At 37.8% G+C, this 14,861-nt stretch overlaps 1 protein-coding gene across 1 annotated transcript in view; it reads left to right on the forward strand.

Moving 5' to 3' along the window:
- Window positions 1-14,861, forward strand: part of CPPED1 (calcineurin-like phosphoesterase domain containing 1) — a 42,608-nt gene that overhangs the window by 12,883 nt on the left and 14,864 nt on the right. The window contains exon 3 of the mRNA XM_009324757.1: window positions 11,142-11,564. Coding sequence (XP_009323032.1) covers window positions 11,142-11,564 — 423 coding nt within the window. The remainder of the gene's footprint in view (window positions 1-11,141; window positions 11,565-14,861) is intronic.

Here is a 14,861-nt window from a genome sequence, read left to right on the forward strand (position 1 = left end):
ACACTCTAACTCCTCCATAAAGCCTCAGTAAAGCACATCAGCTCAATTCGACTAGTTACAATTTTGGGCACCACTATGTGCTTTATGTGAAAAGCAAAACTGCTGGCTATGTGTCTCCTCAAAATTATGTACCCTATCCTGTCTTCCATGCAAAGTTTTTTCATATATTAATACAGGTGATGTTATGCACCAAGATTTTTAAAAGCAGGTGCCAAATACTGGGATTCTGAGTTCATACTTAGGCAGCAATTAAGGGACATGATTTTCAAATCAGCACTTCTCTGTTTGACTTCTGCTTGACAATTTGATGATCAGGATACAAGATGAGCTGGGCATACTGGCTTTTACACGATCAGTACCTCTTATAAGCTCTGACACATACACTGTAGAGAGTGAAGTTATTTATGTTCAGAATAGACAGCTTCAGAGCTGAGGAACATCAGAGCTGATGGTTCTGGTGTCCAGACAGCAGTATGGCTTCATTTCTGTTTATAATCACACTAACATTTGAAGGCATCCTCTCTCCTGAGAGAATTACTAACTGGATTATCCTGAGCTTTTTTCCCGTGCCCAAATTTGATGTGCAACTGCCGCAGTCCAGAATATTTCTGTCTCGTTTCTGTTAAATATTGAATGCATTAATATGACTTCCTCCAAAAGTGTGGTTTTTATAGATACTAAATCTTAAAGCATAGGCTGCAGCATATAATTACAAACACCTGCCTTACAGGGCAACTCTAAGAAAACTCTTTAATTTGTTCAGTTTTCTAAATCAAGGGGAAAGCACATACCATAGCAGATGTTCCTAGTCAAAGCGTTATTGTTTAAAACCTATTGTGAATGTTCTAAATTCTCTTACTTAAAAAAGTCTTGGGCTTGACCAGGAAAGGTCAGTGCATACTTGGTTTCAGTAAGAGCTGAAGTTGGTACCTCCCAGGAAATCCTACCTGTCTTCTGGTTTTGGATCCACTAGAAAGGAACATTGAGAGTCTAGAGTTTCACAACTCTTATTGTATTTGATAAAGGCCACAGGCATTTGCATGTGTGTGTTCTTTCTTCTTGGGAACTATTTCACAGACATTTAATGTACAAACTTGTAAATTCGCAATTGTTTTGCAGTCAATTCAGCCTCATGTCCTTTCTAGGAGGCAGACTGCTGTACTTGTACTTTATTACATCAGGTATGAACTAGCTTGTTCACATTTCAATAACTGAATTATTGGGAGATTTGGAGATTTGCTGCTGGTGGGTTTTGCGCACAAGATGTGATATGAATGTAATGCTGAAATCTGCATGCAAATGCACAAGCTGCCATTTATACATTTGTGAACTGAATAAATTACAGAGAAATGTCAGGTGCCATACAAGTTCTTAATGTTATATACAGCAAATTAGTAAGACATTCTACAAAGGAAAAAAATGCCTGATAATGCTTAATAACTTTCTCAAAAAGTGATTTTACCACAGTAAATCTGGCTGTGAACTTTTATTACTGCTTTTAAACTACTGTTAAATAACGCATTTTGCTAAAACAAAGGAACATTAATTTTAAAAAAAAACTTGCCAGATAAAATTAAGCTGCTCTGCTAGTCCTTAAGGAAAGCATGTATATAAGGAGATATTTTGTAACATTTTAATTTTAACTAAAAATATAATAGTTCTTTAAAAAATTCCCTTTCTTATCTAGAAGGCAAGAGCATGAATGCGAATGCTGATGTTTGGTTTGTGTAACAAGCATATAAGCAGGTTAAAAAATGGTGTCTTAAAATATGGTTCCAGCTTTAAAAATTACTGTAAGCATGTCACCTTTACTATATTTGCTCTTTTTTGCCATTTGAACTGGCTGCTTGGTTTACTAACAAAAGCAAGTTGTGTAGTTTTTTTAACTCCCATCAGCCTGGCACAGCTGGGGAGGAGGCAGCTGTTTTCTACTGTTACATGCGGTTTCAGCAAAATCCCAATTCCTGAATCTTTGTCAGTGGAGATTTATAATAGAGCACGAAGTAGAAAAGGCACAGATTGACTTTTTAAGTGCGAGGTAGAAGCAGTGGCTTTGAAATGTTCATACTGAATTAGGCTATAGGTAAAAATTTTATTTGTTGAATACAAGATAATTTTTTTATAAATATGTCACGGACTGATCAATGGGGCTTTTTTTGTACTATCACCTGAAATAACATGAGCAGTGTTTAAGTTTGACCTAATTTCCTGACAATAAGGTAGCTTAATCTAAATAAACTCACTGCATTCATTTCTTTTGCTGTTGCAACCTATCAAAAACTTTGACATGCTTGCTAGGACGGAGCCTAGATTATTGCTATTTTCTTCTCCAAACTCTTATGCTAATGCTAATTAATAATGTCTGAGAATTTGGGTAAGTAGCACATTATTTGTCAAACATCTAATAATACCTATTTCAAGAAATGTCACTATGGTTGCATAAATAAACATTTTATAGTAATTATCTGATTCTAGTAAAACCTAATGGAGCATTCAAAGCCTCCAAACTGCTTAATGTGAAATTTAATTTGCTCTGATCAGCCCAAGAGTAGGAAGCATGAGAGATTCCCCATGCATGTTCGACAATACATTGCAGTCTCATGTTGCAAAGAAGTCACTAGGCCATCAGTAGCAAATATTTAATTTTCAGCAAGTATATATTTATTTGTATTTTAGACCGTAATCTCTAGTCCAGCCCACAGTTGAACTACGGAATCCTGTTGACAGTAACTCTTTATATATGGAAATCTTTGAGATGTAATTAATTATACGATTGTCTCAAATCATATACTTTTATGACACAAGTATCAGTACAAGTGCTAGATTTAGTACCAGTACTGAAAAATCTAGTACAGGTACTAGATTTTATATACATATAAAAATAAATATATATGGAAGCATGGTTAGATTTTTCTCCATGTTCTAGTAGAAGCTTAAACTCTCAAAGTCCAGTTATAATTTATTTTCTTGCTTCTTTCTTAGCTCAGAAAGTTTTAGTTTAGCTTATCGTATTCTCAGCTTCAGCAATTCAACTCCTATCTATGAACATTTGAAAACATATATGTGGAGCAGACATCCACAGTGAGTTATTTATTTGGCACATTGTACAGCGAATATATCTGTGTGTTAGAACCTTTGTTGCCTCCTTTGTTTTTTTGGAATTGGATTTGCTATTTGTAAAGAGTAACTTGCACAAAGTCAGTGCTTTGGGTTATGCAGGTATGGTCAGATGAGGTGATTAGAACTGTCTGTCTAGTTTAAAAGTGTTTGCTTTTTAAAGGGCACATTTCCAGGCTTTTCCATCCCTCTGAATTGTAAGTGATTTTCTTCTTCTTCTGTGGAAATCAGTGGCAGAAGATCTAGCCCACATAATTTTGACTCAATTAATCAAGCTGAACCAAGTCTTTTCCAAACTGCCAACTCTTACATAGTCAACGGAGGGTAACATGGTTTTAATGGGTAGGAACTGGGCTAGAGCATCTGGTTCCTGTCTGTGGCTCTGAGCAAGCTGTGTTACCGCCCTGACCGTGGCGCATCGTCTGTATTGTAAGCTCTTCTCTGAACACCCTGTAGCCAACATAAGCATGAGCAAAGACACAAACTGGCAGAAGATGATTTGGGCTAAGAGAGCAGATTCTAAGGAAGAAGTGGTTTGTCTGAACCGTTGTCTCTGGCTGATATTAACTGCCTTTTCATTCTGCACTTGTTCTGAAGGCAAAGATATCTTCGTAAGGGTAGACAATGCCTTAGACATCAGGAAAAGTACATGTCTTTTTAAGTAATTGTACCCACTTATTGCAAGTGTTTCTCAGTTTAACAGTGAGGACAATTTCGTCGGACTTAAGGGATGTTGTGGTTTAACCCAGCAGGCAGCTAAACACCACACAGCCGTTCGCTCACTCCACCCCCCCAGTGGGATGGGGGAGAGAATTGGGAAAAAAAAGTAAAATTTGTGGGTTGAGATAAAGGCAGTTTAATAGGACAGGAAAGGAATATAATAATAATAATAATAATAAAATAATAATCATGATGATAAAAGAATATACAAAGCAAGTGATGCACAATGCAATTGCTCACCACCCACTGACCGATGCGCAGCCAGTCCCCGAGCAACGGCCCCCCCGGGCCAGCTTTCCCCAGTTTATGAACTGAGCATGACGTCCCATGGTATGGAATGTCCCTTTGGCCAGTTTGGGTCAGCTGTCCCGGCTGTGCCCCCTCCCAGCTTCTTGTGCACCTCCAGCCTTCTCAGTCGGTAGAGCATGAGAAGCTGAAAAGTCCTTGACGAGTGTAAACACTGCTCAGCAACAACTAAAACATCGGTGTGTTACCAACATTATTCTCATCCTAAATCCAAAACACAGCACTGTACCAGCTACTAGGAAGGAAATTAACTCTATCCCAGCCGAAACCAGGACAGGGACTAGTGTTTCAAAGAGTTATTAGTTGTGCTGTAACTACTTAATATGAAACTGTAAATATGATGAAGGCCTCAAAAAGCTGTAAAATTCTCACAGGTAGTCATTTGAAGAAAGTGTGAAAGATTAAAATCTTGCTCTGTCTCTTAAAAACAAACAGTTGTTGGAAACAAGACTTTCGTACCTTCAGCTCGTTTTTAAGTTTGTTGTTGTAACTCCTGTAACATTGTGGTATTTTTTCCTGCTTGTAGTGATTTCATCAGAAGAACAGACCCAAAGGCAGTGATGGCTTATGCTTGATGTGACAGCTCTGCATAGCTAGGAGATAAGTAAGGATAAGAAGAGCAGAGTTGTGCTTAAGTGAAGCATAATACTTATTTTCACAGCAGAAGGTGGAACAGTAAATGCCATGAATTAGGTTGTTAAGTGGGCACCTGTGTGGCTGGCATTCAGAAAAATGTCGGCATTTGCATTCATTATAGTTAATGTCGTGCACCGAAACTCTAGGAGCAGTTGATCCCCTAATAGGCTTTCTCATTCACTTTTGGGGTTTTGTCATTGCTTTAGTGTAATAATTGTTAATTATTAGCTAAAACTGGAGTTAAATTTTCTTCTTGTTTCAATGCCCAAAGTTAAAATTTGTGTTTTCGTGCGGGGGGAATTCTTTAGTGTGATCACTTTTTGTGTCTCAGAACAGATTATTATTTGTTTCCAATGTACTGAAAAAAAACAGTCGCTTACAGCTGTAGACAAATGAGTATTTCAGTTCCTGCTCCTCAGTGGAACTAATGAGATGAGGTTCTCCATAAGTTAGACTGAGTAGTCAGTTTGTCCAGTAGTGAATATAGTCATATTTACATTATTTTTAACTGTGTAATGATTTTGTTTTGCACATCATAAAATTGTTTTCAGGCTCTTTGAATGTTAGAAATATCTATGTCTAAAGAAGAGAGAGGAGACATTTTAGCTATTACAGCACAGACTAAGCCAGAAAAACGTATTTCAGAACATTACCATACTGGGTTTATTAAAATTTATCAGCTTATTCTTGCATGTAATAATTTTGAACGACGCAGCGTATTGCAGGACTTCATTATGGCAGATGCTAGAAGGGAAACTTTAAGTTTAAAACAAGAAACAGTGAAGGGTACAGACTAACAAGAGCACCAGTAAGACTGAACTGGATGGCCTGATAGATCTTTTCTTTCTATGACAATGCCCTATTGTCACATTTTTGTAGCATCCTAGAAAAAATGAATGCGGAGAGCAAGGTGTTTTTTTCTAACTGTTCATGGACAATGAGAGAATCATTGCTTTTATGGGATGGTGGCAAATAAACAAATGAGAAGAGGGTGAGAGTTTGGCCATGACCGTAAAGAGGAGTCGCCCATATTGATGAGATGGGGAAGGTTAGGAAAGAAGGCAGCACGGCGAGGAATGGTGTCAGAGCTTTGGGGTCGGAAAGCTCCTCTGCATCAGAGTTCTGAAGGGATGATGGGTTGTGTTTGCAAGGCTCAGAGAAAACTGTGCATCAGTGTTTGAGATGTGACAAGATTAGCGCTCAAACTTTTATTTATGGTAGCGCATAAAAATTAGATGCGGTAAAGATGTAGTTGCAGAAGGAGCCTGTAAGATACAGTCTGATCTTGATGACACCATTGGTTTTGGGACTGTGCTGTCTTCCAAGTGACAGGTGCTGCAATGGGGCTGTCACTGGGTAGGGAGGGGGTCAGGTGAGAGACGCTGAGAGGGATGACGTAGGATCTTAGTTGTAGCCCTGTTAAGCTGGAGCCAAGATCCAGGTATCCAAAACAACAGCAGAGATGAAAGGCAACCCTATTTTGAACAGGAGGAGACTGCTTTCCCACAGGGGCGTAGAGGTAGCAGTTAAATTTGTTTCAGTGGAGGTACTTAGAAAAGGAGCGTGCTGTGAATACAGCCTTGGACTCCTCTCTTCTCTTGTCTAGAAAGTTAGGGAATACTAGGGAAAGTCCTCTAAATGGCATGCAAAAGGAGTAGAGCAACTGCAGACAGTCAAGAAAACAAAAAAAAAGGACAAACATCTCAAGAACAGGAAAGTGCCCAAAATAATTAGACTCTTTGATTAAAGCAATTGTGATGCACTGTAAGGCCCAGGAAAATACACAAATATGTCTTTTGTTTGTTTATAACAACCACGTGATTGCTTCCAACAAGAATTACTTGTCTTTTGATGTCAGAGTAATTCTTCTGATATCATAATAAATTACAGAAGGAATGGGCCCAATGTTTTTATAAATTCCATTTTTATCGGTGGCGTTTCGACATTTTTTATTTTGCCTTTATCAGATTTAGTTACTATTTCTATTTGATATTTTGTATAGTATCTTAATCTACAATTTAGCTCTTCCCTGTTCTTTGATAATCAGTCTCTTGGGTTAAATGTTAGGCAGATTGCAGTTGTCATATCAGGGCTTTTCAAGAGTGTTGCTCACATAAAAGCTCATAGTTAAACAATTCTTCTTTTTCAAACTGAAAATATGTGCTTTCCTTTAAAAATTATGTGTTTGCAACTCCTCTAAGTTTGGGACACTTTTAAGATACATTGAAATACTGAGACCAAGTAATTTAGAAATGCAGGAAATGATTGTGCTACATTTTTACGTGTTGTTAGATTGGCTGAAGACATCTTGGGTAGCTTCATCCTAAAAGTGCCTGTGCTGGTCCTCAGCCTCAGCCGAGCGAGGATGTTGCGGTGACAGAAGCTATTGTAACTTAGTGCAAAGCATCAGTGGGGGTGTAAATACGTATTCTGGCTCAGTTAGGGCCCCCCTTGCCAAACTTTTAAAGTCAGATGTTAGGTCCACATTTTTTTCATGTCTATACCCTTTCCTGTAGCACACCATGACATAGTTCTGTCTGTGTCAAGATTTGCAGGACAGGTACACGAGGTACTGTTCTGGCTCCTGAGAAAACCCATCCCTGAAAGGAGGTTTGGAAACAGCAGCAACGTCAGTATCACGGGCTGAGTCAGCTTGTGCCAGCCAGATCCCTGAAAGTGACTTCTCAGATCTGCTCAGGGTAGAAAGTTTTCTGAAATGCACAGTCATCACGTAATATTGAGTAATTGACCTCTGACGGTCTTTTTCTCTGTGAATTTATAACCAATAGCTTTGATAGTTAAAAGAAGTCTGATTACCTCACTAGAACTTCCATCTCTTGAAAAATGACATGAATTGGAGCTCCAGGCCAATACCCCTGCCGTTCCCACCACACCCGTGTCCCCTTGCAGGGGCTGGCAAGCTTCTCCTGCCTTGGGGGAGGCAGTACTTGGAGGAGTTCTCCTAACACCAACACAGAAACACCTGGGGGTACCACCGAATCATACCATTACAACCTCCGTCTTTCCCTCTCCTAATTCATATCAGTAGAAAAATGGGTGCTATCATTAATTGACTGCTAATTTTTCATTTGGAATACTTTTGGGGAAAAAGTCACAATGGTGGTGGTGGTTACTTGTAAGTGAAGAGTTGCCTCAGATGCAAAAATTGCAGTCAGTGTGCATTGCAGAGATACGGTTTGGAGGTAAACAGTGCTTCAAGTTGTTTTTATAGCTAGTGCATTAAAAAAACCAAACCTAACACTTTGCTATAGAGGTGTTCTATTCTGTGGAATACCAAAGTAAACTGTAACTGTGGATTAGTAGCTAAAGGATTATTTCTTTGGCAGAATAATCTGTGAATTCTACTTCTGCTGACTGAAGCCACCTTCAGCAAAAATGCTTTAAAAGTACGTTCTTTCTTGAAATCTGCTCTTTCAGTGAGTGAAGGCAGGTTGTCTGGACTCCTTTAAGCAATGCAGGAAAGAATATTGGAAGTGTTTAGGCAATAGTGACATAACATGCAACAGGTCATTTATCTCAGGGCAAGACTGTATTTACAGAACCTAACATAAAGACATGATATTGTAGCCTAGGACTTAAAAATGTCCTGCACATGATGCCAGGATAAACAGAACAGAAATAAATTTCAGTTACATCTACCCTGACACTTCCCAAATTATTTTTTTACATTGCCTCTTGGCATTGTATTCTTTTCCTATTCACCTACAACAAACCTCTATCTAAGCTAAAGAAATACATGTCATCAGATAAAACTGTTCTTCATAATAATTGGAATAATTAAATATTATAGCTAGCTCTGTGCCTGGTAGAGATTAAAGTGGATCTTTTTTATGCTATGGCAGTGACCACTGTAGTTTTGTAGTGGCTTCCTTCTTTTCTTTATCACTTCTGTATCTCCTCTTCTTTATCTTCTTCATCTCTTACTTGCCTTGGTTGTAAATTTAGAGGGAGGTGCCTTCAGGGGGGCACTGCATAGTGGTGTGGCCCATTGTAGCACAAATAGTGTGTGCTACCATAGTACAACTCACGGTTAGTGTGTACATCGTAGCCCGTCCTCTCCAGTGCTACACCCAAAGCGTACAGGGATATTACTCCGCCTTTTCCCACCTGGGTTTCTCTTCTTTTGAAGTTGTTTCAACCTTCCACCAAGAAGAGGTCAAGCCAAGATACAATTGTCCTAAAATAATCTTCACTTAGTATGATTTCCTAGACTCTTTGGGCAAAGACCTTATTTTCCATTTTGAGCAATCTGTTTTCTGCAATAAAACACTGAATATGTCTCTCTGTTGCTATAGAAATAATATTGCATTAAATGAGGGAACCAGTGCCCTGCTGTCGACAAATCTAATCTAAGTGTTAGTCTCTAGAGCTTGAATTTCACCACTGGGAAGAGGTATACATAATTCTACCAATTATTTCTGTAACTTATGCATAAATGTCTTTATACTCTGAAACTGTTAGCTAAATTTCCCAAAGTGATAGCGTGGAGATTAACATGGTGTAATGTGTTTACATATATCTTAAAAGAGCCTTCCCCCTCGCTTTTTCCCCGCCCCCCTCCCCCGTACATTTTCATATTTATAGCTTGAAATTTCCACCTCTTTTCACAGGAAGGTGGGGAGTGGCAGGAAAAGCAGCTTTCTCAGGCAGGTTCCCTACCCCATGGACAACAAAGTGTGCCAGGTTTATTTAAATTTTTGGCTTTATTTTTTCAAGTCCAGTTCCTCCAAGTAACACGAGATGTCATTTGCCCTGTTTTTTCCTAGGATTAATAAGGATATTTGCCATGACTGGAAGGACGGCCTAAACTGACGAAGGTCCTGGCTCATTAATATACCCCACAAACTGATCTGCTGTCCACTACTTTCTAGACTACACTGGGTATCATATGCCCGGTAACTCAAAGCTTTTGTTACAATATCTTTCTACCCTGTACAGCAGTTAAACACAAGAGAGTTGTGGATTTTGACTTTATGCACCACATATCAAATCTCTCATCTGTCTTTACATTTAGACATAATTTAGACATAATATGAATATGGGTTTTCCCCAGTATTTTTCTAGAGCTCTAGAATTCTAGTAACAGCAATAAGGTGGTACTTAAGCCTGTATCTATAGGGCTTGGAAAAGGAATTGAAATCTTTGCTAATAAGAGTTACTAAGGGTCAGTGTTTGTCAACACATTGATCATAAGTATTTTGAAGAAACACGGAGAAAAAAATCTTTTGTCTCTCAGTTACATTACAGGAGCCCCTCTATAAATTTCTGTGTATAATATATATGTGTAGTTACAAAAACAGAACACAATTTAAAAATACATTATGATTGATTTGCATATACCTGTATGCAAACATATGTTATATAGCTGATTTCAGAGTTCTTGTAAAAATCCTGTTACAACTTCTTCGTTAAAAAATGCAGTTGCTGTTTGTGAAATGGGCCCATGTTAGATATGTTATGTATTGCAGGACAAAATACAATTTATAAATGTTCAACTTAATTCATGAGTAATAACGTATCGATGGCCTCTGATTAAAGATTACTCTTTAGAAAACTTTTAAAAAACCTGTCATCATTAGAATAAAATAACTGCTTTTTTAAAAAAACCCTTTCTAAATTTTTTTCAGTGATGGTAAATTAATCTAGCAACTAGATAAACCTTCCTAGACAAGGACCAATTTCTGACAACCAGAAGAGTAACTATCTCAGTACGCGTATTAATATAAAACCAGAGATGTGGGAAAAACTAGTGAAGTACACAATTACCTTTCTTTGAAATTAATGCCATGCTCATTATTAAAACAGACTCATCATATAAACAAGTTGCCACAAGACACTAATTATATTTTTGCTGTTAAAGTAGTTCTTGTAATGAAAAAAAACCCCTTAATTCCTTTGCACAACCATAAAATATAAACGAGAAGTTGACCTGGTTTTTACCCTTGTGTAAAGCTGTTACACCATCCACAGTTGCTGCATTTTTTCACCAGATCATCAGTCTATAGATGAGAAGAATCAGCCTGCTAAAGCTTTTGGTGCAAAACACTGCCCGTTACATCACCTACTGCTAATGCTATCTGTTGGTTCCGATCCAGAGCCTTGCTTAAGGCAAGTTATTGAAAATGGCTAAGTACTTGATAAGGGAGGGAAAGAAGTGGGAGGAAAGGGTTGAGTGGATGTACAATATTAGAGTGAAGATGTATTCTAGATCCCTGTATATTATCATGATCACATATAATACAGAATATTTTCTTACTATGCATATTTCCATAAACAAAAGCTAACAATGAGGGTAGGAAAAAGTAGCATAAACACTAAAATGTGTTTGTTTTTTTCTATAGGAACTCAATGGAGAAAGGGCCAAGAGCAAGATTTAAAGAATGTTCTGAAGAACACTGACCAGGACATCCCATTGGTATTCGTCAGTGGAAATCATGATATTGGCAATACTCCAACAAGAGAAACAATAGATAATTATTGCAAGAACTGGGGAGATGACTACTTCAGCTTTTGGGTTGGAGGTGTTTTCTTTCTTGTGCTGAATTCTCAGTTATACTTTGATTCTTCCAAATGCCCTGAGTTAAAGCAAGTCCAGGATGTGTGGCTCAATGAGCAACTGGCTGTCGCTGAAAAACATAAATGCAAGCATATAATAGTATTTCAGCACATCCCTCTGTTTCTGAGAAAACCTGATGAAGACCACGATTATTTCAACTTGGAAAAATCAGTTCGTCGAGAGATAATGGAAAAGTTTCATAAAGCAGGTATTTTCTCAAGTTTTCCTGTTTCAAATGCCAGACAAAATACATTTAACTGAAATGGTACTGTTTTCAAGGAATTTTAGATACTGCTTATAAGCCTCATTGTTCCCCGTAGGCCAGAATTATTAACTGAATCTGATCACCTGTAAAAAGTACCAAATAAAATTTAAAACTTCGAGTGAAAAGTAAAAAACTAGAAGTGAAAAACTCTTTTAAATTAATTCATGAGGATTCCATTTTGCAAGTACTGATAGATGTAAGACAATCTGAGTTTTTCCTGCCTAAGGAGTGGAAGATCAGGTGTTGCCATAGGAGAAAAATACAGAATTTGTGTTTTACATAAAACATGGAAACAGAATTCAGAATTACCTTGGAGGTTGTTTTCTCCCACACTGAGCCAATTTTAAACCAAGAGTGTAATGTACTCCAGATTTATTTAGTGTTAAAAACAGTCTTGCTCTGCTAAGATCCTCCTTTGCATATACATTACTAATAGGGGCCATTTCTGGGATGAAGGGCAGGTGGAACATGCGCTAAACAAGTATATTGTACCAAATCCCTTAGCTTTGTTTGATGACACTTGAATGCCACGGAGACAGACACAGTATGCAGCTACTCCTCCATGCTGTTCTCATTGTTCCCTGTTAATTGCCTTCATGTTCCTGGGGTGTGCTTGTCCCTCAAAATTTCCTGCCAGCTTGCCATCGCTGCACTGGAGTGTCATTTTCTCTGTATCTATAAGAGAGCAGGTTATCTGGATTACTGAGCAATGCAAATTGTTTATGATATTATTCCTAATCTACCATATAATTGTTAAGCCTGGACTCATCTAAAACCAGACTAATTTCCAAGCTCTGAATCTCCTACTGTTTCCCATCAGTGGGGCCAAAATTCACAGCTATCTGAGGGCTCTCCAGGGGACTGACATACTTGCAGATTCAAGATTTACATGTGTTGTTTTTCCCATAAGGAGACATGCTGAGAATACCTCATAATCTCTCTTTTAATTTTTGTGCTAGTGTTAATATAGTGGGAAGTATTGCTATTGGAAAGTGGGGCAGCTAAATGACTGCCATACTGTCGGCTAAAAACACATCCTACTTCATTGGAGAGCTTGTTAGCAGAAGGACATTGCCATACAGGTGTATCCCAGTAAATAAGCATTAATGTGGAAACCAAAGCAGTTCTGTTCTAGTGTTTTCTGTCATCCAGATGGTTTACTAACATTTGGCATTTGGGGCAACACTGGGAATAGAATTAATCAAGAGATAAAAGAAATTATGCAAAATGTTATCATGGTGACATTTATCATTGTTACGTTATCATGTTTCTTAGAGGGTTATTTCAGACTGATTCTCTTCATGTGTATCCAGAGGCTTAACCAAAACTTGGGAAGGCTTCAAATGATGGGGGAAAGGAAGAGAGAATGGAAAGCCAGCAATACAAGACAATTCTGTGGAAGACATTCCCAAACTCCTTTCTGTGCCAACATCTCATTTGTACCTTCCCTCCATCATTTCCCGTTGTGTCCCTTGTTCCCATCCCTAAAAATCCTCCCAAAATGACATGTTGTTTGGTTCCTTCATGAATATGTTAAAACATTTGCTTGCTGTTTTATACAGTAAGTAAATGAGTCAATAGGTAATATTCACAATCCAATAATCAAACATTTTGCTAATTAAATCAATACAGAGAGCAAGCAGTTCAGTGTAACTCGGACTGCTGAGAAAAATTAGCTGAATCAAAAGTTGGCTCAGAGTTTCCTTAGTAACGGGTGCGTTCTGTTTCCATTTTATTATTCAATTGAAGAACAGTCTTTGTAAGGCCACAAAATGTTAGCAGTGGATTGCAAACAGGCCGTTGTCATGGTAGGATAGATGCAGAGATACACAATGACTCCACTTATTTTCTGACTCTCTGCTTCGTCAAAGAATAATCAATTTCAGCATATCATTAGACATGAAATTGGTTTTCCCCCAGTTCACTTCATACATTCTTGGAGGATTACAACACAGAATATTGCTAATGAAATCCCAATTTACTTTGCATTTGTTTTGTTTTTTTTAATTATGACTTGCAGTTTAAGAAGGCTAACCTCTTATGGCACTTAATTTAGAAATTTGGTATAATTATTTATTCTGGAAAAAGAAAGTAAGTCTGCCTTTTTAATGAGTCTACCAGGCTGCTGCTATTCTTCTTCCCCCGACCTGTCACCAGTCCTTCCTTCCTTCCGCTCTCTCGCTCTCTGATTCAGTGTTTCCAACCACGCCGAAAGTTTGATGTGTAATTATGAAAAATTTCAGTATAACATGCATGTTTTAGGGATTGCTGTGTTTGGCAATGTGATGTTATTAGACAGGCATCATATTTCAGTTGTTGATAACCCAGGAGATAACCCAGGATCAGACCTGGAACTATCCCAGTTTTCACGTTTATGCTTTTTCTAAAAGTCTCAAACAGAGAGTCATAACTCACCTGGTTAGGGAGCGACAGGAAAGGAAGGACAATCTAGTAATTCAGGTCTTTCCATGAGCAAAGAAATTTCATATGGGGATGTGTAGGAAATAATCATATACTTAAAAGTATGTTGATATCGCACAGGTGCTTTAAAGTGAGATATGCAACTTCAGAAAATTATTATTTTAAATTCAGAGCCCAGATCTTCTGTAGTTATTCTCTTCTAATCACTTACATATTACATAATGTTTTTGGTTTAAGTATCCGCTCATTACAAACAGAGATAAAAAGACTAGCTGTAGAGGCTACATCTGGTACGAAATACTGAATTACATTTCTTACATTAGAAGTGTCCTTAACAGTTGGGCTAATTAAAGATAAAATCATGTCCTTATGATAAATATTTATAAATTGAAAATCTGGCACTTGTAAATATGTATTACTACAATGCAAACTTAAACCATACTTGTAAGCTGTACATCTAAGAAATCGTCCTAGCCCATTTTTTCTTTAAATGCATTATAACAAGTATTGTCCTTGAAAAAGTGATTTCCATGACAGTGAAAATCAACTCAGTTGAGAACACAGTTTTTCATTTAAGTGAAAATATATTTTTGAAAGCATATTTGTATAACTTCTGAAAGTTTAGTCTCAGTTGTCAAAGCTCCGTCTCCTCTACATGCAGAAGCTATGTACAGAAAAAGCCCGTGTGCAAGAACTGTGAACGAGCTGACCTGATGTTCTCATCTGTGAGATCTGCTGGAGTCAATCGACTCTGCTGTGTGAAATGCATATTCAGCTTTTAAGAACTTTATAGTGCTGATATGAATAGGTTTGCTCATA

The sequence above is a fragment of the Pygoscelis adeliae genome, unplaced genomic scaffold, assembly GCF_000699105.1.
Source record: "Pygoscelis adeliae isolate BGI_AS28 unplaced genomic scaffold, ASM69910v1 Scaffold85, whole genome shotgun sequence".
Classification (NCBI taxonomy): Eukaryota; Metazoa; Chordata; class Aves; order Sphenisciformes; family Spheniscidae; genus Pygoscelis; species Pygoscelis adeliae.